General features: G+C 49.9%; 1 protein-coding gene and 1 long non-coding RNA gene across 5 annotated transcripts; one reads left to right on the top strand and one right to left on the bottom strand.

Moving 5' to 3' along the window:
* The first annotated feature begins 5 nt into the window (after window positions 1-5).
* Window positions 6-27,999, top strand: GATA3 (GATA binding protein 3). 4 transcript variants are annotated; one of them, XM_048301840.1, is made up of 6 exons: window positions 6-194; window positions 9,376-9,992; window positions 12,583-13,119; window positions 16,072-16,217; window positions 21,578-21,703; window positions 27,537-27,999. In XM_048301840.1, the coding sequence occupies exons 2-6, from the start codon at window positions 9,752-9,754 to the stop codon at window positions 27,819-27,821; spliced, it is 1,335 nt and encodes a 444-aa protein (XP_048157797.1). In that variant the 5' UTR covers window positions 6-194; window positions 9,376-9,751; the 3' UTR covers window positions 27,822-27,999. The 4 variants fall into 4 exon arrangements, with proteins under 4 accessions (XP_048157797.1, XP_048157799.1, XP_048157796.1 ...); XM_048301842.1 differs by lacking the exon at window positions 6-194 and adding an exon at window positions 8,594-8,731 and having other exon boundaries at window positions 16,075-16,217; XM_048301839.1 differs by lacking the exon at window positions 6-194 and adding an exon at window positions 8,595-8,731.
* On the bottom strand, window positions 536-3,831 carry LOC125325115. Its single transcript, XR_007203209.1, has 3 exons — window positions 3,101-3,831; window positions 1,011-2,963; window positions 536-865 (listed from the first exon to the last, which is right to left on the bottom strand). It is a non-coding gene; the product is annotated as an uncharacterized LOC125325115 (long non-coding RNA).

The following is a 27,999-nucleotide window of genomic DNA, read 5'->3' as shown; positions in this document are numbered from 1 at the left end:
AACCCGGAAGAGCTCTGATCTTCAGCCCAGCCCGGAGGAGGAGGAGGGCAAGGGTGGGCGTTCGGAGGATGCGGCTCCCCCAGGTTTTCCCCCTCGGTGGGAGCTTGCGACATGCCAGCAGCGGCTCCGCTCCTCCCGCACTCCTGCTCTGAGCGCTCCAGCGGAACCGGACAAAATCAAAAGCATCTGCCCAGGTCAGTGAACACCGATTTGTCTGGCCGTGTGTCCCCCACCCCACCCTCCTCCTCCTTTTTTTTTTTTTTTCCCCCTCTTTTAATTTTTTTTAAAATTATTTTTAAAATTCATCCTCCTTTCACTCCTTCTCCACGTGGAGGGCATTAGGATGGGAAGCTCGGCTCAAAGGGCTTGAAACTCAGCCCCGATCCCCCTTTATTGCTTGGGTTGGATGGAAGGAAGAGTTGAGTTTTCCCGGTGACCTTGGGGAAAGCTCCCTCTGATCCGGGAGGCAGTGAATTTTGGGAAGCTGGGGAGAAGAAGATGTTTTACCCGTAGGTATTGGGGGCAAAGGAGTGAGTCTGGGGCGGCGGGGGCTGGGAGATGGGACACGGTGTTGACATAGCTGGGATGTGAAATATTAAGCAAATATTAATCTCAGGACTGGAAGGAATATTTATCTGCGGGATATGCGGGGCCTTTCTGTGCCTGGCTTCATACCTATGCGCATATGAAAATATATATATATTCGTATATATTTATATTGTATATCCGGACTCACATACTCTGTGTATCGCTCTGTGTACAGCGATATTCATGCGGGCAGGCATGTGCCAATGGCTGTGGTTCTGTGCTCTTCCCACGAATAACTCCGATTTGATTTGATTTGATTCTGTTCGGTCGATCTGTGCTGCATAATATAAAATATACACTGTGTATGTAGAACTCTGTATATTCAGGTTAAAAATATCTGGTATATAATACATAACTAGAATATTATGCTTCTAACAGAATCTGCTTAAGACGATTTTCCGCAGATATTTATCCGTTTTTACCTTAGAAACGCAGAGCAGAGCTACCCCAGAGGTGTGTGGTAAAGGCAGGCTGGGATGAGGAGGGAGATGGCTCTGCTCCGGGGCCGGACCCGCACCTTCCCGGCGGCTCCTGGTCCCGCTGCGGAGATCCGCGGGCCGGGCCGGGCCGGGCCGGGCTGGGCCGTCGTGGGCTCCGGCAGGACTGGGGGCCGAGGGACAAGAAGAGAGTTTCCTCTCTCTCCCGGCATCCCTGCACTGAAGTCTCTCTCCTCCTTCCCCGCCTTGTAGGAGAATTTTTCACCCTCCAAACCGTGCAGAGGATGTTTCGGGAGGGAGCAGTGGGAATGGCTCGTGCTGTCAAAAAATCCACGTTATCTGCCATCGAGCGTTTTGAGAACAGAAAGGGGAGAAAATCCATCCATCCCTCTATCTATCTATCTATCTATCTATCTATCTATCTATCTATCTATCTATCTATCTATCTATCCATCCATCCATCCATCCATCCATCCATCCATCCCAGCTCCTCTTACCTTCACGTGTCCGTACACAGGCAGCAGGCTCCGGGTGACGGATTTTAATGAAACCGGATAATTAATAACCACCGGCCCTGCTTGTTTTCTCCATTATTTATGGGCCGCAGGTGCGGAGCGAGGGAGCCGGGACCCGTCGGTGCCGCGGGCAGGGGCTGCTGCTCCGCCGAGGCGGACACAGGTCCCAGCTCCCCGGCTGCACCGGGAGGAGTCCCCGGACAGACAGGGGGGAAAGAAAGGGTCCCGGCAACCTGGGGGCCCCGGGAAAGGAGAAACAGGCTCTCGGAAAGGAAGGAGGGAAGAGGGAAGGTCTACCCTCAACCCGCCGCTGCATTTTGCTCCCGGCTGGGGCGAAGCGCTTCCTTCTCCCGGGGATGTGAATTTTTTTTACAGAGCCGAGGGGGGTGTTTTAATTTCAAGGTGGAAAATAAGACGAGAAGGTTTTTCCCGGCAGGGGCAGGTAGGGAGTGGGACGAGGAGGAGGGGGAACACCCGGCTGGGGGCTGCTCTCGCCCCCCGGGATGCGAAGAGCATCGCCTTGTGCTTGGACGGGGGCGGGACAGCATCTCGGGGTGCCTGTACGTGCTCCTCAGGGGAATTTGGGGTGCGGTAGCCGTCTCTTTAGGTCGGAAAGAAATCGTGCACACTCCGACACCCTCGACATTGTTTGAATTTTGGAGCCTCTGACGGTAAATACGAGCCCCACGGTTAGGGAGTGGGTTGTCACCATGCGGGGCGGCCGCGTCGTGCGGGGTTACAGCCGGTGGGGTCTGTGGGCACGGGGGATTTGTTTTGGGGGGTGCAAGGAGGGCTTTAAATTAACAGCAGCCGGCCGCTTCCCGGAGTAAATCGCTCCGGTTTTAATCCTGGGAGGTCGGGATCTGCCCCTGCGTCTCACCGAGGAGCTGGTGTTAATTCTGCCGCCGCCTCTTACGCCAGCCGCCGGGCGATTTGTGTTTTCTTCTTTAAGTCCCGGGGTAATTTCTGCTTTCGGAGAAAAAAAAAAAAAAAAAAAAAAAGAAGAAAAAAAAGACAAAAAAGAATCCTTAAACACATCGGCAGCTTCGCCTTCTTCGTGGGGTGCGAGGAAAACGGCACTTGCCGGGTTTAAAGCCCGCAAGATGCTTCAATTCGCCTGCAAATCTCTCGCTCAAAACGAGGGAGATAAAGCAAAATCGAGAAACCCGAAATAAGCCGGCTCCCCTCCTCCCTCCTTTTTTTATTTATTTATTTTAAAAATTACTTTTCCCTACTGAGCACTTCTTTAACCTCTCCGTAATTTGGAGTGGCTGTTCAGGCTGTTTGCTGGCTTTTCTCTTTCCTTATTTTTTAATTTGTGGGGTCGAAGCCTTTCGGGAGGGCTGCCCAGCGCCCTGCGGTGGGAGCGGTGCCCGGTGCCGCGGCGGAGACCCGCTCCAGGGTCGGGAGCCTCTCCTGCAGCCTGGAGAGGGGAGAAAAGGGGAGAATGGGGTAAAATGGGGAGGTGGAATAAAAGGGAGAAGGAGAACCCCTTGCCAAAGTACACTTTTGCTGTCTGAGAAAGGAAAAGGTGGGGGGGAAGGGAGAATAGGGACTCACCGGGTTGAGCTTGAAACGTGGCTGTCCGTGGAGGTAGGGAAGGAAGGAGGGAAGGGAGCTGGGTCCTGCCTGGGTCCTGACACCCGGAGCAGGGGTGACACGAGTCCCCCTCCCCTTCTCCGCTTTGCCCGGCTCCTCTCCGCGCCTCTGCCGCGCAGTTTGGGGAATGTGTCGGGGGGAGAGGTCGCCCCTGGGACTTGCGGAGCCGGTTTTTGATCTTTCTCAGACCTTTTTTTTTTTCCTTTTTTTTTTTTACTCCTGCAGTGTCCCGGGGCAGTCGCCCTTCTCTCAGCTTCAAAGAAGGGGGGGAGGAGGGGAAAGAAAAGTCCCAGTTTCTCTCCTCCCAATTTTAATTCTTCGAATTTCTTTTCTACGGCAGAGCAGGGTTTTTCCCCTCTCTTCCCACCCCTCCATCAAATAGCATCATTTGCTCTGAAAAAAAAAGTGTGTGCGTCTGTGGTGGCTGGTGGTGCACGAAGGGAGAGAAAATTGGACCCGGTATAATCAGCGGATGATTTGTTCTCTCTTTGAATTTGCATGGCTCGGCACTTCTTTGTGTGCGTGTTTATGTTTCCTCCCGATCTTCACGAAGGGGAGATAACTGAATTATTAGAAAAGAACGGAAATATGTACGCATATGTTAAAAAAAAAAAAAAAGAGAGAGAGAGAGCGAGAGATAAAAAAAAAAAAAAGAAAAGGAAAACCACCCATGTGGTTGGTTTCGAAGTGGAGGGGGAGACTCATGTGGGATCGGAAAGGGAGAGGCAGAAATGCCAGTTTCTCTTTGTCTTTGACTATTATTATTATTATTATTATTATTATTATTGTTATTGTTATTAAGTTGCCAGCTCCTAGCTGGAGGGATGCTGATTACCGTTTAAATGATAAAGGGGGGGGGGGCCTTGGGGAAAGGGATCATAATTCCTGCCTGATTCACGAAGGGAGCAAAAAGAAAAAAAAAAAAAAGAGGAAAACAAAATATTCCCTCTTCTCTGCGCCTTTGTTTAACCCGAGATTATCTCAGTAGCCTGACCAGGGCCTGGTACCCTCCCGGCTGGGCCATCCCGGGGACTGGCAGGCTCCGTGCCCCGGGAGGGGCTGCTCCAGTCGGGGAGGTGGCAATGGGCTCACAACCCCGGGTCTCTCTCCCTCGGCAAGAGAGCAAGTTGCTGTACACAGGCAAAAAAAGAATTAATAATAATCTTCGGAGCTCTGCCCTGGGCCGTGTCCTCTCCATAACCCCCCGATTCCTCGCTCCGGGCTGTTTGTACAGCTTTACCTGTACTATTCTGGTACCCTGGAAAAAAAAAGGCCCAGCCCGACAAACGTAACTTAATCCCCTTTCAGTCAATTGTCGTTTAAGGGGGCTAAAGGAGAAGGGGGGGGAGAAGGGGGAGGCTGCCTGTCCCCGCCCCGAGGTGCCAGTCGCGGCGATGGGCATCAACGAGGACGGAGGAGCGACTGGCCCCGGGTCCCGGCTCCAGAACAACTTTGCCTGCACCTATTTTAACAGGAAGACCGGAAGGAAAGAAAAAAAAAAGGGATGGGGGCGGCAGCTTTAGGGCCCTTTGACTGGTCATTTTTTAGGGGAGCGGTAGGCTGGGTGGCCGACCCATCCTACCGAGTTTGGGATTTTCTTGATGTTGATTTTAGCTTTTTTTTTTTTTCCCCAATTCCCCCGGTTTTGAGTCTCTAAGTGACAATAAAGTGTCCAAAGCATTTCCTCGTGACCTTTTAGAGGCAGAGTTATTCCCATTCCCCCCATCCCTTCCCTAGCTAGGAGGATGCTGGAGTCCCGCTCCCCGCAGCCCCCTCCCCCCCCCCCCCCCCCGGTCAGAATTAACCCCCGACCCTTATCTGGCGGCTGGTGGTGAGCTTGGGGCTAATTGCTCCAACAATGGGCTCCTATTAACGCCGAGCTGTCACTGGAAACCCTGCTGGGGGCTGCCGGGGGGGGGGGGGCGAGGTGATGGATCTGCAGCCACAGCCTAGGAAAAGGACGGTCAAGGCCAGCGCTCCTCTCAAAACCCCTGGGGATCACAGGATAATCCGAGGAGACGGGGAAAATGATGGGTTTCCTCTTTTATTTTTCTTTTTAATATTCTTGTTTTGTTTTGTTTTGTTTTGTTTTTTTGGTAGGGGGTGTTTTTGCCCTCCCCACCACGACTTCCTCGCGGCTGGGAGGGGGATAGGAAGATCGAGTCCATTGAGGACGGGTTGGAAATAAAAGGACAGCCTGAACAAACTGGATTTCAAAGCGGGTGTCCTCCTCCCGCAACCGGGGTTGTGTCTGTGAGGGACAGGAGGGGAACAGGGTCCCGCCGTGCTACCCCTGTCGGGGCAGGACGGAGCCCTCAGGGCTGTTCCCATTTCTTTTTCCCCCCTGCCACTGATGGAACTTGATGTAGCTGATGATTTATTTCATTTTATTTATTTTGATTTTTACATTTCTTTCTTTTTTTTACTTTTTAAATTTTATTTTGTATTAATAATTCCCTGCCCTCCAAACAGCAGAAGGAAAGTGGTTTCCTCACTAACTCCGGACAGGGCTAAAATGGTTTAGCAATTTTGTGACCTCTGGATGGAAATTCCCCTCCTGTGATCCCACGGCTGTAGGTCTCAGGGCTGTAAGTGCCGGAGGGAGCGGGGGTGGGAATCTCAGCTCACCTGCCCAAAGATCTCAGCTCGCATTAAGCCTCCCCCTACCCCCCCCAAATGTTAAAAGACACAGTGACTTTTCCCAAGTGTTGGAAACCCCTCTCCCCCGCAGGATGTGCTCGTGGTGTGAGGAAATTTGGGGAGCGGGGATAAAGAGGCAGATCCCGGGGATTCCGGGGAGACCCTTTGTGCTCACATCCATACAACGCTTAAAGTTCGGGAGGGGGATGGAGGGAAGAGGGAAGTTTGTGCTCCTGAATGGTGCTCCCCTCTTCACTGTCCTCCTCCTCTCAAAGAAATCCCCCACTCCCGGAGGAGGAGGAGGGGTGGGCAGGAGACCACCCTGGTGCTGGGGCATCCCGGCCCCCACACACCGGGGGCAGCCGTGGGGCCTCCCGGTGCGGAGGGAGCCGGCGGGGCATCCCGGAAAGTGCATCGGGAGAGATCGCGCTGTTTTGCCCTCCGTTTCTCCCCTCCAGTGCGCCCCAGTTCCTGGAGTACGGAAAGGAGGGAGCACCCCGCAAAATAAAAACCCCTGAAGGCAAAGCGACTCCTCTGAGAGGAGAGAGGAGACACGAGCTTTCCCGCAGCGGGTTAAAGAGCATCCCCCTCCTGTCTCTCCCTTCCCCTATCCCCCTAATGGGCTGCAGGGAGCGGCTCCCGCTGCCCCCGGGCTCGGCGCTCGACCACGGCGGCGTCGGCGAGGCTGGACAGGGCCGGCGAGCGCCGAGGCCGGTCCCCCGGACAGTTCTGGGTGGGGGCGACCTGGAACCCCCAACCCGGCTCGTCCACCCTCCTCGGTACTCCCCACCCGGCACGTTTCCCCGGTTCCTCCCTGGTTGGGCTGCACCGACCCTAACGCGTGGCTCGTTCACGGCTCTTGTACCAGTCCTGGTCGGCTTCTTTAAAAAAAAAATAAGCTTGCCCACGGCGCATCTTTCACGCGTGAAACCTCTGTCCCCACGCCCAACGGTGATGGGCTGCAGCGGGGTCTGAGACCCGGGCTTTAAACGGGCGCCCTCGAGGATCGAGGAATCCATCCATCCATCCATCCATCCATCCATCCATCCATCCGTCCATCCATCCATCCATCCATCCATCCATCCCTCTGACGGGAGGCTCGGCTCTGCCGGCCGTCGAGGAGCGGAGCCAGCTCCTGGCCCCACGTTGATCCCAGCCCGGCCCCGCTGACCGGAGGCGGCCCCGGCGGGGCACTGGCCCCGGAGCTGCGGAGCCTCGGATTTTAATGAGACCCCCTGGTATAAAATCTCCGTAGAGGCGCTTCCTCCCGCACCCGGGCTGACGCGCTCTGGCCGGCGTGGGGAGACAGCGTGCAGAGCACCCAGTGAGTGACTTGTTCTAGTGCTTTCAAAAAAATTAGTATTATCCCTTTTTTTCCTCCCCCATTTTTCTTTTTCTTTCTTTCTTTCTTTCTTTCTTTCTTTCTTTCTTTCTTTCTTTCTTTCTTTCTTTCTTTCTTTCTTTCTTTCTTTTTCTTTCTTTCTCTTTCTTTCTCTCTTTCTTTCTTTCTTTCTTTTTCTCTCTCTCTTTCTCTCTTTCTTTCTCTCTTTCTTTCTTGCTCTCTTGCTCTCTTTCTTGCTCTCTTTCTCTCTTGCTCTTTCTTTCTCTCGTTCTCTCTTTCTCTCTTTCTCTCTTTCTCTCTTTCCCTCTTCCTCTCTTTCCCTCTTCCTCTCTTTCCTCCCTTCTTCCCTTCTTTCCTCCTTTCTTTCTTCCCTTCTTTCCTTTTTTCCTCCTGCCTTTCCTTTCTGTCCGCGTCTTTTGTCTCTCCCTCTCTCTTCCCACCCGCTCTCCCTCGTTCTCCCTCTCCCCCTGCCCTGTCCCAGTCCCTCAGTCCCCCGTCCCCGTGTCCCGCTGCCGTTCCCGCCGGGATGACCCCGGGGTGCCGCTAGGGGATGCCCTGGCTCAACGCAGCGCCCGGCGCGGCTGCCGGGGCGCGGCCCCGCAGCCAATCAGCGCCGCTCGGGGTTGGCGAGGCGCGGGCCCGCAGCCAATCAGCGCCGCTCGAGGCCGGCGCCCCGGTTCCTGCTCGCCGCCCATTGGCCGAGCCCGCGAGGGGGCGGGGCCGCGCGCGGCGCCCGGGGGTCCCGTCGGTGCCGTCCCGCGGCCCCCGCCCCGGCCCCTCACGGCGCTGCCGCCGCCTCCTGCCCATCCTGGGTCCCCAGTGGGGCGGGAAGGAGGGAAAAAACCCCCTAAACCTCCTCAAATCATGTGTCCGAACTTGGCCGTTGCGGTGCGCTTATATCCTTAAAAATGACAATAATTAAATCCTTTCTGAGCCGCGCCGCCGGAGCGGGCAGCTTTATTCCAGGGGGGAGCCCCCCAGGTCCTGCACCTGCCGGCACATCTTCGCTCCCGGGGGGCTCCAAGCCCACTGGCATCCCCCGGGCTGTCCGCCGGAGAAGCCAACCCGTCCCCTCCACGCACCAACTCTCCGGGCTGGCCACTCGCAGAGTTTCTGGGACAGAGGGAAAACCTAATTTCCCCCTTAAAAAAAGTAGAAAAATCTCAAAAATAAATAAAACAAAAGTCGGGGGGGGGGGGGGGGGGGGGAATTAACAGAAGTTGTTGCCGGGGGGTTCCCGCGGGGGTAGCGCGGGGGCGGCCGGAGCGCCCGGCCTGTCCCCTCCTCAGGCTCCGCCTCCCCCGAGCTTATGACACTGGAACCTCCTTAAGTTGCGTCTCGCCACAGCTGTCTGTAAGCACTGAGCCGGCTGGCGCCATCCTGCTCCTTTCAGAAAGAATGCCTTCCCTGTAAAAAAAAAAAAAAAAAAAAAAAAAAAAAAAAAAAAAAAAAAAAGAAAGAAAGAAAGAAAAAAAAAAAAGAAAGAAAGGGACAGAGAGGGAGGAAAAAAAAAGTAGGGAAAAAAAAAATAGGGCGAGCGAGCACAATCTGATCTGATCAAGCACTTTCAGCTTCATCCCTCCTGGGTCACATACTGCTTCTCCACCAAGGTTTGTGCGGAATTTCTTTAGCAACTTGTAGCTTTTTAAATTTTTCTTTTTCCTCCCTCTCACCACCCTGCTTTTCTCCTTGCTCCTTCCTTTCACCCCCACCCTCTTCTCCCATCGCTTTACCCTCTCCTCGGTTTCCCCCCCCCCCTTCTTTTTTCCCCCTGTTCCCCCCTTTCTCGGTTGCATAATAATTAATGAGCAATCAAAGTGACTCTGGGCTGTGCAGCAGCGAATGGCACAAGTTCTCACCGGCTTAAGCCACTGGAGCTTCTCAGGTGCAAATGGAGCAAATAAAAAAATAAACAAACAACCGCGACGACCAAAAAAAAAAAAAAAGAAAAGAAAAGAAAAGCCAAAAAAACCCCAGACCCAAGGAAAAGTAAGAGCTGGGCGGCAGGAGCACGGTGGGAGCTGCTGGGCTCAGCTCCGAGCCGGGAGAGAGCGAAAGAGAAAGAGGCGCTGGGAGAGGTGGGTCCAGGGCAGAGCAGGCGCTTCCCAGGGATGGCTGCCGAGGGATGGGATGGGTTTTCTCCTGCCTAAAAAGTCAGGTGCTAAAGTTCAGAACTTCTCAAGTACGTTTCTCTCCCTGCCTCTCTCTCTCTCTCTCTGTCTCTGCTCCTTCCCTTTCCTCTTTCTCGTTACAGGTGATCAAAGAAGAGAAACATCTGCAACAGAGCGGAAGATACGGGGGGATCTCGCTTCGTAGAGAAATTTTTACCCCGAGATTTTTTTTTTAAATTTGTTTTCCCTTTTTTTCTCCCTTTTTATTTTATTATTTTTCCTTTTTTTTCCTTTTTTTTTTTCCTTTTTTTTTTTTTTTTTGGAATCGATCGTTTATCACCATAACCCCTACTCCCTCCACTTTAAACCAAACCTAACCAGAAACATCCCCAAACTCGCCGAGCACCTTTCCCCGCCCTGCATAACTCCGGCAGCGTCTCCCGCTCCCATCTCAAACCCTCCGCTCCTTGCTGAGGAGGAGGAGGAGGAAGAGCAGCGGCAGAGCAGCGAGCGCGGAAGATGGAGGTCTCCACGGACCAGCCGCGGTGGGTGAGCCACCACCACCCGGCCGTGCTCAATGGGCAGCACCCGGACTCGCATCACCCCACGCTTGGCCATACCTACATGGACCCCACGCAGTATCCTCTCGCCGAGGAAGTGGATGTACTTTTTAATATCGACGGACAAGGCAACCCCGTCCCACCGTATTACGGCAACTCCGTGAGAGCCACGGTGCAGAGATACCCCACGGCCCACCACGGTGAGTGCCCAAGCCCCACGCCGAGCCCTGGCTCCCACTGGCCGGTCCCGGTCCTGCCCCGGGGCCGGTGGCTCTGCACTTCCCCGAGCCCCCCGCTGCTGTCGGGCAGACCCTCTCCTGCTGGCGGGGAAACTACGTCACGGGTGGATTTTGGGGTTGTCTTATTGGAAATAAATAAAAATTCAGGCTTCCTTCCTTTCTTTCACTTTCTGTCTTTTTTTTTTTTTTAATATTTCTTTTTCTCTTTTCTCTTTCTCTATAGCTTTTATATTTCTTTTTCTCTCTCTTTTCTCTTTCTTTCTTTCTACTTCTTTTTCTCTTTCGTCCTCTCTTTTTATCTCACGTCCCTGTTCCCTCTCTTATGTCTTTCCCTCTCGCTCTTGCTCGCCTTCCTTCTATTTCTTTCTTTTTCATCTTCCTCTTGTTTTCTTCCTCTTGCCCCCTTCTGTTTCGCTTTGGTTTCTCCCCCCTCGCTTTAATTAGGTTAATAGTTAGTGTTTTCATACTGTGTTTAGTTTTTGCACGATTAAGCTGCTCTGGGGAAGCAAAGCAAGCTGGAGAGCAGGGCTGTGAAAATGACCCTGCTGTCCTCACGCTTGGGCTATTTAATTCACACTTGGTGAGCTTGTTAGGCTTGGGACGAAGGTTTTGCACATATACCCAGGGCAGCACCATGGCGCGGGTTTAAAATAAGAAAGGAACTCAAAAAGTATAGCCCGTAGTGTAATTAGGTATCAGACATGGTGTGCTGTCCTGAGGGTCCTGCAGGAAACTAATGAGCCACAATGTGAATTTTGTTCCTGGGTCACAGCTCTTAGAAAGGAGGTGAAACACCTGGGGCCGATGGGGCCCAGGTCCACGGAGGGATGAGTACTTTGGTGCCATCTTTTATGAAGAAGTGGAGAGATTAAGTATTTATAGCTGGAGTTTACGTGGATGGTTAAAAAATAGGGAAAAAATACAAATAAAAAAGGAGGGAAAAGAACAGAGGGTGGTTTGTGAAGCCGGACAGTGATCTCTGTCGTGGCAAAACATAAATCCCTGAGATTTGCAGTGGAAATAACCCCAAAATCTTGGAGAAAGTGGGATGAGCGGAGTGGAGATGGAGCCGAGCGGGTTCAGGAGGCTACTCCCAGCCCTCAGCAACTTGTTGAGTGCGAGCCTCCATTAGGCTCCGCTCAGTAACTGCATTGTTCTGCTATTAGTCCCTTTAAAACAATTATTTTTAAGGATCAGCAGCCTTTGTCCTTTCTTTCTTTTCTTCCCTTTTCATTTCTTTTTTTTCCCAATATATCAGCAGAAAGTGGAAATGCGGTCTCTCTGATCTAGCCTGAATATTATTTACTATGCTACTTCCTGGAGAAGATAATGAATCTTGACCCTTTCTATTCGTATAACCCACCTTCCCTTCCTTTCGAGCAGCGACTTTCAGTATTGTTCACGAATGCCTGCTATGGTGAAAACCAGTTTGGAGCTTTTCTAGACACACGCGAGCTCCCATGCAAACATAGGTGTCCACCCTATGGCTATCTGTGCCTCTATACATCTGCGTTTGCATGTCTCCTTGTGTGTATTTAGCAATCTCTGTACACATATCACGATGCCTACAGAGGTTAAGGATCTCTAGATGTCAGTGACTTTCCAGGGCTTTATTAGCAGGCACAAACTTGCTCCCTTCCAGCTGAATAACTGTATTTTCCATGTTAGAGCCATTTGCCCAAGTTGCTGTGGATTTGGCTAGATTTGCTTCTTTGGATATATTTTTCTATTTGTTTAGCAAGGGCCGGGATTAATTAAAAATATGAGGTACAAGCCCTTAGGAACATTTATAACCAAAGGGAAAAATATTTGACTGCGAAAATCGAGTGGATTTTTTCCCCCCACGAGGTCCAGGTCTGTATTTTAAAAGACAAGTGAAGTGTCTCTTGTCACAAAAAGGGTATGAAGTGTTTCTTTCGAGGCAGTTGTTACCCTCTGCCTGTGTCATATCACCGCGAAAAAGCCGTCTAACATTTCTGTGCAGCCTCATGGAAGAAGAAAAGACAAACTGAGTGGTTTGCAAAGTTTATCAGCCCTATTGCAAAGGTTATTATAATGTCTGTGGGCATTTTCTGGTCTTCTTCGTTTGACCAGAGAATTCCCAGGGTTTATAGCCCACGGCTCTGTTCGGGAAATCATTTTCCAGCTAAGAAAAAAAATTATTTCTGCAGTTGGGACTTGGCAATTTCACGCAGGATCTTTGCTTCAAAGTCTTCGCGGGATTGCCTGGAAAAGGGAGAGAGTGAACCAGATCTCGCCAAATCCCGTGTCACAGGGCTGGCACCCTGCTCGGAGGGTCCCGACCCCAAAACCCGTTCCTCTACAGGACCGGAGCTGCCACCCTGTGCTCTTGTAGCTTTTAAGATTTAATTTTTAAAGAGGAGCGGGGATTCGCATCAGATGTAATTTTGCTTGCTCCCCTCGGATTCTGAGCTCTTTGGGAAGGAGAAGGGGTGGTGGTGGGGGAAACACGTCCCGGGTCCCCCACGGGGGGCATTTCCAGGGTGGCAGAGGGATGTGACAGACGTGTCTCTGTGTTTTCTCCGATCAGGGAGCCAGGTGTGCCGCCCTCCGCTGCTGCACGGCTCGCTGCCCTGGCTGGACGGGAGCAAGGCGCTGAGCAGCCATCACAGCGCTTCCCCCTGGAACCTCAGCCCCTTCTCCAAGACCTCCATCCATCACAGCTCACCGGGACCCCTTTCCGTCTACCCACCCGCCTCTTCTTCCACTTTATCCGCCGGCCACTCCAGCCCGCACCTTTTCACCTTCCCGCCGACCCCTCCTAAAGATGTGTCCCCGGATCCGTCCATCTCTACCCCCGGCTCCACCGGCTCCACCCGGCAGGACGAGAAGGAATGCATCAAATACCAGGTGTCCCTGGCCGATACCATGAAGCTGGAGTCCTCTCACTCTCGGAGCAGCATGGCCTCTTTAGGAGGAGCCACCTCCTCCGCTCATCACCCCATCACTACCTACCCACCGTATGTCCCAGAATATGGCTCTGGACTTTTTCCCCCCAGTAGCCTCTTAGGAGGATCGCCAACCGGGTTTGGGTGTAAATCACGACCAAAAGCACGGTCAAGCACAGGTAGGGCTTTTGGCTTCTTCATCCCCGTTGCTCGGGAGAGGAAGCTGTGGGGGGAAAAGTGGGGGGAAAAGGGATGGGGCTGACCCCTCGCTCCTCTCTGCACGCAGAGAGATGCGCTCAAGCATCCGTGTGATGAGCAGCAGGGGATGAAGCCCTCGTGGGGGACACACACGACACTTCGCCTTTCCCACAGGTTGCTCTGCTGGGTTTATAACCAAATTCCCCCTTGTCCAACCCGGGCTGGGGATAGAACCAGGCCCAGGAACCCAAACCACCCAGCCGGTGCCGCGGGGCTCCAGTCCCGGGGGCGACCCAGCCCCTCCAGCGCCCACGGTGCGCTCAGCGGCGGCGCCCGGGGAGGAAGCGAAACCGAGGGAACCGCAGCATTAGTGATCTCTCTGTATTTTAATAATGGTGCTAAATCCCGGCCAACTTCCCCCGCCCGCCCTCCGCCTCGCTCTTCCCAGGGCCTCTTCCCATGCGGCGCCCGGGGATGCGGAGAGGGTTTTCCCCGGGGCGGTGAGGAGAGTTCGCCCACGCAGCCCCCAGCCCCAGCCAGCCCCGTGCCAGGGGCTTTGGATCACCCACAATGAAAGTCCCCAAAGTGTCCCCCTGATCGCCTTTCTCGGGGGGAGCTGGAGGGTCCCTGCTCTCTGCGCACCCCGCGGAATGGGGTGCGAGGGGCTGCGCGGCTCCAGCTCCCGACGGCTGAACGCACCGGGCTTGGACGTTTGTGTGCACGGAGGGATGCGAGTGAGCCGAGGGGAGTGTGCTTGTGAGCAGAGGAAAGGGCGATTAGTCAAAACTCTTTTTTCCCCTTTTCTTTTTCTTTTTTTTTTTTTCTCTCTCTTTTTTTTTTTTTTTTTTTTTTTTTTTTTCCCGAGGAGGCTGCTGCAGGGTTGCCTGGCATGAATGAGATCAGTTTTCAGGGTTTTTCCAGGGTGACATTTACTCTGTCTGTCTGAGCAGGGACTGTCTCTATTTAGCTGATATGTTTGAGCTAATCCAATTATTTTCAGACTGCTGCACGCGACAGTTGCATTGTTTATCCAGCGCCAGGAACTTTAATAGAGTCCGGATGCGGTTAGAGTGACAAAAAAACCCAGACCTGTATGTTTTGTACATGAAAGCAGGAGAGAGAGAGAGATGGAGTGAAACAAAAGAGAGGGACAGAGACTCAAACAGCCCGGGAGCCGCTGCCCCGTTTAACCGGAGGGGAACAAAACGACCTGGGTATTAACGGGAGCGGCTCCCCGCCTGGCCCCAGTACGGACCGGGTGCTATGTCCGGGGTAGGGACCGGTTTGTTCTCGCCCCGGGCGGTGCTGAGCATCCCCCGGCCGCCCCGGCGCCCGCCGAGCCGCAGCTCCCGCCGGGGCACCCACCGGCTGCGCGGTATTTTCAAACCGTCTCGGCCCCCCTCCACCCTCCCCTCTTGTTTTCCTTTTGCCACTTTCTGTTACTTTACCTTCTAGAAAGACATCTGCGGTTCGTGATAAACCAACCCCAGCAGCAACACCTATTTTTTTTTCTTTCTCTCTCTCTTTTTTTTTCCCTTTAAAAGTTGATCTTAGCAAGCTAGGAGCTCTCAGACGAAGAGGGTTAGAGCTGGAGAAAAAGGAGGGAGGGGGTGATTTTGCAGGATAAAAGAGGGAGAAACTGCTGCAAATGTACTTTGTTGTTGTTGTAGTTGTTGGGGGGGTGTGAGAGAAGAGGGGTTCAGCGCAAAGGCTCTGGAAAAACGGTTGCTGTTTGTGGTTAGGGCACGGATGCCTCTTGCTCGAAGGCAGCACGGGCTGGGGCAGCGGGGAGCCAGCTCTGTGCTGAGCTGGCTCTGCTCTGCCCAGCTGAGGTCTGCCACTGCTCTCAGGTGGGGCACGACTGATGTTAGGTACGAAAAAACTTCCTCCAGTAAACCAAAGATGCAACATAAAACCCCTCAACCCTCTGAAAGTAGCTGAGACGCAGGTCTGCACCCTCCCAGTTCCCTCCTCCAAGCTGGGAACTGGCGGGCTGGGGGAGATCCTCCCCTGCAATAGCTAGGGAGAGGATAAAGAGATGCCCAAAAGGAGAAGAAGCAGGGAAAGAACTTATGGGGGTTCAGGCAGGCTTGGGCTGTTTGCTGTCCCATAAAACCAGGATGGACCATCAGGCTGCAGATGTGGTGCGGAAACCAGGGGAGTTTCTGAAAGTTTTGGGTGGTGGGAACTTAATTTCAAATTAATCAATAGCGGATATTGTCGGAGTTGTTGTATATTGGCTGAAGCCGGGGAGATGTTTTGGTGGTTATCTGTGATTATTTTGGGGGTCCTTGATGTGGTTTGACCTGAGGCCACAGAGGAAGAGCCCTCCAGGCTCACGAACACCCCTGGGAGCTGGAAGAGTGCTCCAGGAGTGACACTGGGGTCCTCATACACATCAGAAAGGGGGGCATGGACTTAAACTCTGTATCCTTTGGGTGTAGAGGGCTGGAGGCTTCTTGCAAAGCCTGCCAAGGTTTTTCTGGACTATATGACAACACGGGGTCCGCAGAGTTGTAGAAGCCCTTAATCCAAAGGTGAGGGGAAACTGTCAGCCCCCTCACTCCCCCAAAGGAGGGACCTGTGGGAGGAGTGAGAGCTTCTCCGGGAAGCCCCTTGAACCACCATGGCATTCGGGTTGTCGTTGTCACCTTCCCTCCTCCCTGCTGCTGGGACAGAGGCCTGATGCTGCCTGTGCAGTGCTGCTGGGGAGGGGAACAGGATCAGACCTCAGCAGACTCCTGTCAACCTGTGCCAGGGACATCATTCTGTCATGGCTTTGGACCCTTTGTTGGAAATCCTGAGCTTGGGGAGGCCTGCCAGGGTCTGGCATGGCTGGGGAGGTTGTGGGGTTTTTTTGGGGAGGGGGGGCTTTCTCCAGCCTCTTTTACCTCTGCTTTCCCTAAGTGAACTATGTGCTCTCTTGTTTCCAGAAGGCAGGGAGTGTGTAAATTGTGGGGCTACCTCAACCCCTCTGTGGAGAAGAGATGGCACTGGGCACTATTTGTGTAACGCCTGTGGACTCTATCACAAAATGAATGGGCAGAACCGGCCCCTAATCAAACCCAAGAGAAGACTGGTGAGTCTCCTGCTATTTTATTCTTTCTTCTTCTTCTTCTGCAACTTTTGCTTTCTATCTGCAGCTCAGGATGGACAGGGAACTTCAGCCAGCTCCCGCTGGTCCCACTGCATCAGAGGGCTGGGACAGAGGGATGTTTGGAGAGATGGTCCCAGCTGCTGAGGGCCTCAGTTTTCTGGTCCTCTTGCAAACTGCAAAACAGGTTTAAAAATCAAGATCCAGGGCTTCTTGCAAACCAGAACTGAGTTTTCAACTCCACACAGTGCTTCTGGATGGCAACCTGAGGACAGTGACACTTTCCAGGGCCTAAGGGCAGAATAATAATTTCCCAGTGACCAAAGAGATTATCAGGAATACAGGATTTCTCCAGGGATCTCCAAACTGCTCCCCTCCCCTTCTTAAGTGAGTCTCTATCCCCGTTGGCTGGTGGTATCATGGAGAAGGGACCCAAACTGTGTCCCAGGTGTCACCTTGGTCCTGCAAAGAGCTGGAGCCAACAGGTCCTGGTGCCACTGGTGCCTGGGGTGGTCATTTGTGCCTGTGCCATCTGGGTCTCCAACAAGGACACAAGGCAGGGGATGGTGAGTGTGCAAAGCCAAGCATGTGCCCAGGCTACAGAAGTTGGAGGAAGATGAAATGTGTGGGTGAATGTTTGAAATAATAGTTACAAGACTGGTGACTGTTCTAAGCATAGGCAATATGTTACAGCATCCCCAGTGATCTGTTCATGCATTTCCCCGGAAGCCACAAAAAGGTCTGGAAGCTGTGGCGATGGCTAATAAATGTGTTGAAGTGTATTTGGCAAATAATCAGACAGACCACAAGGGGAAAAAATATATCAAGCGGGGAAAAAAAAATTATGGTCCCTGCTTGGGAAGTTATTGAATGTTTTGAATTGAGGCACATTTGGTTTTGTCAGGATTAAAGATGTGGAAGGACTCCTGCGGGCTGCTCAAAATGTGAAGGAAAAGTGGCTCTTGCCTTTCTGTGGAATTTCCGAGCTGATGGATGGATCTGGCCAGTTTGGTGAGGCTTGTGCCTAGCATGGCCAGATCCTGCAGGCAGGACAGGGCTGGTTCATTTGTGTTCCCCTTGAAGGTGCTCACAGCTCTGTCCCACAGCTCTTAGTAGGGATCAGCTTCCTCACCTGTGAGACACCCATAAAATTGTATCACCTTTATTCCCTCTGGCTCCAGGAAGCATTTGCAGGGTACATTCCCAGGAAGGGCTACGCTGCAAGGGGCAGTGGTGACACCTCTGTCTGGCCGTGTGAGTTTTGGGGAAGATGTGGGTTTGCTCCTCTACCCCGCCAAACTTCCTGCATGTGAAACCTCTCCGTGCCCTCCTATATGGGCTTTTCCTGTACAGGAAAATACTTGCCTCTCTCATCTTTCACAGCCTTGTTAGAAAAAAGGAAAAGCTTTCTAGGGAGGGAAGTACAGGCTGGAATTTTGATTTTTTTGGGCAGCTCTCTTGTTCTCTTCTCCTCCTCCCCTTGGTCCTTCTGTCTTAAACACAGAGCCCTCATTTTCTTTATTTTTTTTTCCCTCGTTCTCTCTTTATGTGTAAAGTTAACTTCCTAGGAAAAAGCTGCCGGATATCTGAGCCCTGGAGATAACTCCTAAACAACAGCTCTGCTTCCCCAGTCCAAACACACAGGAGCTTGAGCATATCCAAACAAGTGGAGGGGGAGGCAGAATAGGAAAGCGGCTGGAAAGAGGGGGAGAGCTTTCAAAAAGTGTCTGATGGAACCATGAAAGAATGTCCCGAGTCACCCTGAGCCCGGCACATGTAAAATGAACTATATAAATAAATACATAGTAAAAGGTCATTCTTGGGGGAAAAAAAAGAGGAAGAAAGAAAAGAAGTAAAGAGAGACCTTGTCTTGCATTATCATTCCAATCTTCGGGCATTTTAGTTAAAGTTACAAAAAGTTCCCCTTCTTTAAATGCAGCCTTTGCTAAACGTGAAATTTGATTTTTCTACTTTTTTCCCTCCCCCCAGCTCTGCCTGGGAAAAAGAAAAACATCCCTAATGCTGTTTGCACCTATATTTATTTCCTTTGCTAACCTCCGAAAAAAAAAAAGAATCAGAAGGCACCAAATCTGGGCCTGCATTTCCATTTTGTGTGCCTGGATGTGGATGTGTGTGTGGCTGTGGCTTGACTGGATCTCTCCTGCTGTGAAGGCAGGCGGACTGGGCAAGACCGTGGATGGAGGCTCAGGGTGGGGATCCAGCTCCTTCCCTCTGCCACAAGTTTCCTGCGTGACCTTGGGCTGGTTTCGTAGGCTCTGATCACAGCTGCACTGAAACAAATGATAGGATTCGATGGGTGGGAGAGAGGAGGCAAAGAGGTTCTTAGATGCTGAGAACCCAGCCCTAGCCTTATTAAAGTCAATGGGCGTCTTCGTGAGGGTGTCCTTTGGGTGACAGGGATGGAGTCCTGCCGGCTAAGGGGGCTCCGATAGCTCTCCTTCTTCTCGAGGGGGAAGGTGAAAGACCTGGAGATGTTGGCAGGGGGATCAAGAACAGGCAGGTGGTACCACACGATCACTGCCTAAAAAGTTTTCAGCCCTCTTGGAGGCCATTCCTGTCCCTGTCACAGCCAGTGGCAGCCCCATCACTGCTGAGATAAAACCTTCCTTTAGATTTTCTCCTATCCCCTGCCCAAGCAGATGTAGAGCTCTCTGTTTCCATGTTGAGCCAAGCTGGTTTTGGAAGGATTATAGGCAATTTCTCAGCAGGTCCATGCACGTGCAATCTTATTTTAGGAAAATGATGCTTGGAGCTTTGTGGGTAAATCCAGACACTGAAAATACCCCTTAATTAAGCATCTTTATTAGTACTTGGTTCCTCCAACCTCCTCAATTTCACCTTCTCATCACTACTAGCGCTTCTGAAATTGTGCCCTCGCTCACTGGCAGCTGTGCCATGGGCTCTGGTCCTATAGATTATATGGGGCAACTAATTAGTCATCCCATTACTGACATGGCCAGGCCCGAGATTAGCGTCAGTGGATGCCATTGCTGGGAGCTTTACAATAGCGTTGTTATTCATTGTTTCCTGCCTGTTGCCGGTGTCTCTGCTAGAAGTTGGTACAGCATAAAAGGTACAGCCTGGGACCGAAAGAGCTTAAAATATTCAGCTAATGATGCTGAATTTTTGTAAATGAAACACAGTAGTTGGAAATAGCTTTTGAGAAGATAGTAGATGTTGTGATTTATTTGCTTATTTAATGTCAGAGTTTGTTTGAAGGCAGCGAGGTGGTGACCAGGCGTGTCTTTTGAACGCGCCTGCTGTAAGAGAAATTACAGTGAGTGCTGTGTAGAAACCCCAAATATCTTCAAAGGGGATGTTTCCCCTGTGTGGGCTGAGTCAAATATCACTGGTTTTTAGAAATTTCCCTAGGCTTGATTTTTGGGTCTGATAAGGGCAAAGCTGCCACCAAGAAACTCAATCCAGGCTTGTGCCCCTCCGAGCCACGCGTGCTGACTGGCGGGAGTTGGGGGCAGAGAGCTGCAGACTCTTCTCCAGCTCTTAACGAGAACCTGGCTTTGCAAGCTGTTCTCTCCATGCTGCATTTGAAACACAGTCATTATTTCATTATCCTGGTGATTTTGAAAGGAACCAAATTTGGGCCCATGTGGTTAGGAGGTGCACGGGCATCAGTTCAGGGCTCTGCTCTTCATGGTGGGATGCGTCATCTTCTCTGCTGGTCCTGGGATTTTTTCAAGTCCCATGTGCTGTCCCCAGGTCCTGCTTGTCATCAGCACAAAGTCAGCTAAAGGCCTCCTTGGGACTGACTTGGTTCACAGTGGTTTATGGTCAGGCAAAATGGAACTGTCCCTACGGGCAGCCTGAGAGAGCCACTTGCTGTATGATCAGCCACTCTGTGATGCTTCCTAGTGCTCATGGGCATTGTCTTATTTATTTTTTAGACAGTTCTTTTTGTCTAATTAAAAGAAAAAAAAAATCCTCCTCTATCTAAAGCAAAACCAACCCGTCCTCTCTCCACCTATGCCGCATTCAATTATGATTAAAATTGCAACATGACCTAACAAGAGTTGGTATTAATGCTAAAGCTGTGCCAGTGTCCATGTTTGCATTTTGGGTTTGTTGTACAGTATCCAAAGATGTGGTATTTTCCTTTTTTTTTTTTTGAATGCTGGATGTGCTACAGTGTGCGGCTGTGTGGGGTGAGGGGTAAATTTGAAACAGTAAGAGCACAAAAGAGAGCATTAGAGGCTCAGTTCTGCAAGGTGCCAAGCATTGCTATGATCTGGCAAATCGCTTAAGCACATGTTTTAACTTTAAGCACATGAGCAGTCCCATTGAAAGCAACGCACTGGGATGAAATCAGAGCTCTGGGACCGTGTCATATTGATGAAGAAGAGATAGGATGGGGATCTAAAGGTCTTTTTTTTTTTTTTAGGAGCTGTAGGCACTTGCACACACGCAAACACGCATACGTGCTCACACAGCGGTCTGAAAACTGTTCCTCCTTCAGTGGCAGAAGGACAATTTGTTTGCTAAAGTTACAGTTTTTAAATGATAAGTACGAATTTATGCATGTGAAAGAAGGGTAACTTTACTAAATTTGACTTTGCTAAGTCATTATCACAGCTAACAAAAAAAGCTTCTGTATTCACTTTGACACGTAGATTTTTTTTCTTGTTCCTACTCCTTTATGAAATAGTAAATTCTTCTTTCAGGCTTGTTACCAATCCTTAAATAAACATGAAGGTTTGGGCTGAGAAAAGGGTGTAATTAAAAAGTTGGGATTCTTGCTCTTTGCCACAGTGTTATTTCCGATCTGGAGCCTGTCTCCTTTGAAGCTGAGCTGAATTTACAGGACCGGGCTGTGCTTGCGGTCGGGCCCGGCAAGCAGCTGCCCACCCGGGTCTCACCCGGCGCTCGCCGGAGCCGGAGTGACTCACGTCCTTGACTCCAGCAATTGTCGGTTCAGGCCCTGACTGCAGAATTAGACCCCTGGGGGGTCTGGGAGAATTAAGATGGAAAGACATGTTGGCATTTAAATAACATTTTCCCCTCTGGAATGGGCTGTGCCAGCACTGCTAATTTTGATGAGTTCTATCAGAGGTTTAGCACTCACTTTTAGGATGCCCTTTGGCACCTGATTCAGTTTACATATAATTTGGGATTAAAGTACCTTGGGGATTTTTTTTCACAATTATTATTTGTTCTCACAAGTCAGTTTCTGGAGGCCTCTGCTGATGTGCGTCAGTCTTGCAGGGTTGATGTTTTCTTTCTCAGAAATTTTGCGGATTGAATTTTTTTTTTTTTTTTTTTAACACGGGTGTTTTTCTCTTCCTCTCCTTCTCTTTCCCTCCTTCCCACAGTCTGCAGCCAGGAGGGCGGGCACATCCTGTGCAAACTGTCAGACCACCACTACCACCCTGTGGAGGAGAAATGCCAACGGCGATCCTGTCTGTAATGCCTGTGGGCTCTACTACAAGCTGCACAATGTAAGTGTGACTGTAATACTCAATAATGGGGCCTCAACTTTGGTGCTCAATGATCCAAACTCTTCCTTGACTTGAGGATTTCCAGTCTTGGGTGGTGCTGGACCTCTGTTATCCCTTTGGGGACCCTGGGGGTTTGGAGCGATGAGTTGTCAGCCTTTCAAATGTAACCTATCCAACTTGGGGAGGTATAAAACAAGGTTGTCCATGGGTAATCTTAGAGCTTTTCCATGCCTCAGCCAAGAAAGGATGAGTGGATCAACACAGAGAGACATTATCTGCTGCTGATTGGGCTCAGAGTGTTGGAAAAGACAACACACCGTCCGGCAAGCTGATACCCCTCCTATGCGTAGCTTGGTTCCTCCAGCAAATACAAACTCTGGAAAAAAAGAAATAGCATGCCAGAAACTATTTAAATCATTCTTGGGTTTGTGGCTGCCTTTGTCCTGTCCCCAAAGATGATTTATTTAGGCCTTGTGTTTGCCCTGGTTGACGCAAGTGAGTCCCAAACCAAAAAAGGACTTGATTTAGTTAGCAGGGGACAGAGCATGCTCAACCTGTGATGTGAATTTTAAAGTATCTGTCATGGAAGGGAAGGAGAAACGAAATGAAATGGCTGGCAGATTTAATCTAATATCTCCATGCAAAGCCAGCTTGCAGGAACCAGTGATATGTGCCCCAGGGAAAGAGCTAAAGGGATCTGAAAAGTCTTCTGCTGAATAATACTGCTAATAAAGGAGACTTAAAGCTACTCCTGTTACTCTCATTCCACATGTGGCATTAGAATAATTATTATGTCAGAAGAAGGAAAAGACTTGCAATTTCTCTGCTTTGATATATTTTTTTTCCAGTAGTGGTTGATTGCTTTGTGTTTGGTTTGGAAATCTGGGGCTATGTTTTGCCCTTATGTCCACTCATGCAAACATATCAAAGACGTATCGGGTTTCACGGGGCATCCAACCCTTGTGGTATCTCAGTCCCTTCCATTTGTTATTTCAAGCTGTTTGGTTTCTTAGGATGAGTAAACAAGTTTGGATTAAGTAGAAAAAAACCCCAACAAACAACCAGGCTAATTTTTCACCTGTTTCATGGGAGGCATCTCTCTTGGAAAAAAGGAAAATGTGTTTACCCTTTAGTAGGCAGGTATCTCAGCATGCTTTGAGTCTCATGTAGCAAGCAAAGATTGTCATCAAACTCTGTGTGATCACTGCAAACAAACAGGTTGGACCCAGAGTGAAAACTCTGAGAATATCACAAAAAATATTGTTTGTTATTTCCTTAGTAAGAAGGGATCAAGGTCAGACAGCTTCATTGAGGGGGGGATCTGTGCTTGTGCTCTGCTTCCATTTTGGCCTTGTAACCACCAGTGGTAGGACTTAAATTGTGTAGTTTGGGAAACCTCTAAGGAGCTGCTCCTCCTGTAGCCAGCAAAGCTCTTTGAAGAAAACAGGCTCGTCTCAGTTGATTTTGGTGGATGCCTGTGTTTCAATGGGATGACCTGTACCCTTAAAGACAGTGTAATTCCTCCCCACGACTGCAAAAGATAGCAGGATGATGAGTTACAATTTGTCTACTTCCACTGTATGTATCTGACCGGAGGAATCTCCCCCTGAAATGTCTAGAATGGTGTCTGGGTGCTGAGGTTCTCCAGAAATGTGCCTGCAAGACCTCATCCTTTTCTTTTTTGCACTAACACTGCAAACCTACTTGGCCTGAATTGACCTCTAGATCCATTGTTTAGGGAAATGCCGATCCAGCTGTGAAATTTGTGACATGGGGCAGGCCTTGATCACATTGGAACCATTTTTATATTCATTAAAAACACCAACAGCTGCTTAAAAGCTCAGCACAGCTACTTACCAAAGTCAAGCAATATCTTGCCTTATGAGCAGCACCATTAATGGTTCCGGCTTAAATGAAACCTCCAGAGGACTGAGATCCTCTGTGTAGCAATATAACCAGGCAAGGAGACTAAAATCCAGATATAAGTGGGTAGAACCTTTTTTTTTTTTTAATTTTCTTAAAGCATTTAGTTATGACTGTGGTGAGAAGTGTGGTCCTGCTCCCTGTGTGTATATTATCTCCTGATTACCATCAGGAGAGGGGTCAGAAATAGAGAGGCTGATTGTAGCATGTCCCTCCCAAACAGCTGTCAGCATGGATGTTGTGCCAGTACCAGTGGAAGGTCTTTGGGTGCTCGGAAGACGACTTAACTCTGTTTCAGTCTAAGCTGTCAGCTTTTTTTCCATTCCCCCTTCCCATTTTTTCTTTTCTTTGGGTTTAATGAAATTTTCTGGGACCTTAACATCATTAGGATATTTTAATGGATTGATCTGCAGTTGAAACTTACCCAGATTTTTTTATGTCCACACCGGGAATGATTGCAGTGAAAAGGCTAATTTTTTTCATGGTGTTAATTTTTTCATGGAGCTATATCAGTTTGTTTTACTGTTGATTCCCACAGCTTAAGCAAACCCATTTGTCAGTAGGATATAAGCAATAATCATAATAGTCTTGGGGTGCATTTAGTGAAGCTGTTGGCATTCCTCTCACTGACTTCAACAACAGCCGGCTCCATTAACACCAGTATTAACAATGACTAATATTTCACATTGATACGGTGCCTTTCATCCCGTGGCATCCCAGAGTGCTTTCTAAGATACAGCCAGCCTGGAAGATTAACCCAACATTGTAATGACTATGTCTGAAGGATAAATCCGCTTCAGTGACAGGACCTTATTGAGGTCAATGGCAAAATCCCATTGTCTTCAGTCAGAGCAAGATCAGACCTATAATGGTTAAGACTATCCCCTGGATTTGATCTGTTGAATATGAGGTTCTCATCCTTGTTATTTTAGTCCTTAGAAGTGGGATGAGCCTTCTCACACTTCAGGGATGGGTGGGAGTGTACCTGGTTGGAGGTGCAGAGCAGGCTGGCCTATGCCCACAGAAGTGAGTGATTTGCCATTATTTTTGGTAAAATTCACCAGAAAAGGCCCCTTTCACAATACCCTAATGCAGGGCTATGTGTCCCGAGAGCAGAGCAGTCAGTATTTTGTATATGATAAAACAAAGAGCATAATTCCTGCCCATAATTAATTGGCTCCATCTGAAATTAATGAATTTCATATACATGCATTGGGCTGGTTTAATTTTAATTTAGCATGTGTTTGTCATTTTTATCAGAATGAATTTTCACGGAGAGGGTCTTCCCTCCGGGTCTTTAATTCCTCTACCCCAGAAACAGAGATGGGTTCTTAGCTTTGATGTTTTGGGGACCACTTTAACCCTGCTGTGACTGGTCTTTGAAGTCACTGGAAAAATTTTCCAGCTTGCTGCTTTGTCTGTGCTGGTTCCTGACATTTATCTGAGTCCTTATCTGTTTGGCTCTCGGGTTAGTAACCTGCTTGAAGTGTGAGGCCATGATGTGACCAGCCAACAGCTTGGATGGCAGCTCTGACCCCAGCTGTGGGGCTGGCCATGGCTTTGTCACCATCCTGATGCAGGGCTGGTGTTCCTATCCTTGAGTTTCACATCAAATCATGGCCTGGGCCAACCTGTTCTTAGTGATTGAGTGAAACAGGAGAGATGTTGCTTTGGGGAAGTGTTCACTGTCCTCTGGGACACGACCCCAGGCAAGGGTCAGGACCCTGTGCTTGTTCCAAGACCCAGCACAGCCCCAATCCCACCACCAGGCTTATATCACTTTGCCACAACCAGCTCCCGAGCTTGCACCTTTGCTGCTTCAGCTGGAAATTGGGTCTGGCTGCTCCTGAGCCTTTGTGTCATGATACAGATCCTCATTTGAAGCTGGTGTGGCTGGGGCTGTGTATGCCTCCCCAAATCTGAGCTGGATTCATCAGGGATTGACACCTCCTGGTCTCCTCTAACATCGCTGCCTGGTGGAGCTCACTTGGGACTTCTTCCTGGCTTTGAACCTGGGCAATACATCCTTGTAAAAAACTTAAAACAGGCCAGGCAAAGCTTTCCCATCCCAGTCGTTGATCTGGAGCAGAGGGCCATCCTTGTGTGTGCATCCTCATTAGCTCAGTGAGGACAGAAAGCCAGGGAGACAGGTTATGTTGTGTTTGGAGCCCAGGACATTTTTAATTTTGCTTGTTGCTGCTGTTGTTGTGCTGCTCATGGGAAGATTCTTCCTTCCTACCTTAAGCTGCTGGCAAGCAGGGCTGCTCCCTCCAGCTCCCTTTATCCAGAGGCAGAGAAATCAACCTTTTATTCACCCATTTTCAGGTCAGGTGAAGGCTCCTGTGACTGCTGGTAAAAAGAACCTGGGGTCACAAATCCAGACTGGGATGACAAATTTTGGGATGCCTAAACCAGAGATGAGCCTGGTCCTTCCTCTCCCCATAGTTCCATCTTTGCATGTAACAGGGAACTATTTTATCCCAGCCTCCCTGGAGAGAGAAATCCAGGAATGATTCCCATGCTGTGGGGAAAGGGCCCAGGAAGGAGCTGAGGAGCAGCAAGTGAAACTTTGCTGCGATCTGGAAGAAGGGAATGCTTTGTTCCTTGTGCTGATTTAAGGCTTTATGGACAAAGACCTGCTCAGGACCCTTGCAGGGACATCTTTTCATTGTCCTTCACAGTAGATCCTGGTAGACAGTGGATCCATTTTTTCTCCATTTTCTCCCTTTTCCAGAATGTCCATCAGCACCATCATGTGCTCACATTTATTACAAAAAGTGGTTCAGCCTCAGGGTGATTTGCTGCCTTCTGCTATAGGTGAAATCCTGCAGAGGAGCCAGAGCAAGACCCATGTAGACACCCAGCTCCAGATTTTTAAGGTTGTTTATGGACATTGGATGCATAAATCTCTTCCTGAGTGTGGTTTGCAGGGGTTTCATGTCATCTGTGCTAGTGTATGTTGTGATGCTGGCTCTCTATGCAGTATTGAATCACAAAATCATGGAATATCCTGAGTTGGAAGAGACCCGCTAGAATCATCAAAGTCCAACTCCAGGCCCTGTACAGGACAGCCTCAAGTAATAAGAGTAATAAGAGTTTCTTACAGGAGGTCCGACAGATCTTTTGCTACCATTTCCTAACCCTGATCATCAGAATGGATGATCATTTCTGCTGTGTAGTTTCCGGGGGAGAATTTAATGTTCAGTTTTCCTACAGATACTTTTGTATGGATGTAGAAAATGATTTGCTGGGCAGCACAGATACCTGTTTCAGGCCCCCCCCCAAAAAAAAAAAAACAACCAAACCCAAAACAACTGGGAGGCTTTAGAAATAAAATCAGATTAGCTAAAGTAAACCAGAAAGGATGATCAGAGCAAAACCTTTAGAAAGAGGAAAAATAAAACAAATGCCTGTCCCTCTTGTGAAGAGTTGCCCAGCTCCCTAATGTAGCTGTGAAAGCTTGAGACTCCTCATAGCACTGAAATGCCAGCAGTTCTTGCTGCTAATGGTTTTAGATCAGACAGGAAGCCTCAGGGTGAGACGGTGTCTGTGGGGAATATTTCCAGGAGGTAATGATTGGTTTCATACCTAAACACGGTACAATTACCTAATGTGCAGATAGTTGAAATTTTTCAGCTGCTGTGAATTATTCGGGTATGTTTTGCTCCTGTGTGGCTCTGCCAGCAATTTTCTGTCATCTTGTCTTCAGAAATCTCAACTGAACTTGGGATTTCCTGGAGGGATCTGAATTTTGGGATGGAAATGGAGAGGCTGGGTAGCCATGGCACACAGGGGAGGAGGGGGGGTATGACCAGCTGGTCCTGCTGGGCTGAGGCATGGGGTACATGGATCCCATGGTGCTTTGGGGAGAAGGGATGGAAGCACAAAAAAATAATTGATTTTTGTTTAGATTAACAGACCCCTGACTATGAAGAAAGAAGGAATTCAGACCAGAAACCGAAAAATGTCTAGCAAATCCAAAAAGTGCAAAAAGGTCCATGACAACCTTGAAGACTTTCCCAAGAGCAGCTCCTTTAACCCTGCCGCCCTCTCCAGACACATGTCCTCCATCAGCCACATTTCACCTTTCAGTCACTCCAGCCACATGCTGACCACACCGACACCGATGCATCCTCCATCCAGCCTCTCCTTCGGACCTCACCACCCTTCCAGTATGGTCACTGCCATGGGTTAGCAAGAGACTCCCCTGCTGAATGCTTACAGTCTCAAAGTGAGATTTACTTTATATACTACTTGCATTTTTGCAGGCGTGTGGTTATGGGTCTGACGTCCCAAAACAAATGGGAGGGGGGAAAAAAAAAGAATTTAAAAAATTAAAAAAAAAAAAAAAAGTTATTTGAAGGTGTAAGAGA

Source organism: Corvus hawaiiensis, chromosome 4 (assembly GCF_020740725.1).
Source record: "Corvus hawaiiensis isolate bCorHaw1 chromosome 4, bCorHaw1.pri.cur, whole genome shotgun sequence".
Lineage (NCBI taxonomy): Eukaryota > Metazoa > Chordata > Aves > Passeriformes > Corvidae > Corvus > Corvus hawaiiensis.
This window is presented reverse-complemented; position numbering and strand designations above follow the sequence as displayed.

Coding starts and splice junctions, on each gene's coding strand:
- GATA3 (XM_048301840.1), top strand. CDS start 9,752: ATGGAGGTCTCCACGGACCAGCCGCGGTGGGTGAGCCACCACCACCCG. Junction 9,993..12,582: donor ATACCCCACGGCCCACCACG/GTGAGTGCCCAA, acceptor TTCTCCGATCAG/GGAGCCAGGTGTGCCGCCCT. Junction 16,218..21,577: donor TCAAACCCAAGAGAAGACTG/GTGAGTCTCCTG, acceptor TCCTTCCCACAG/TCTGCAGCCAGGAGGGCGGG.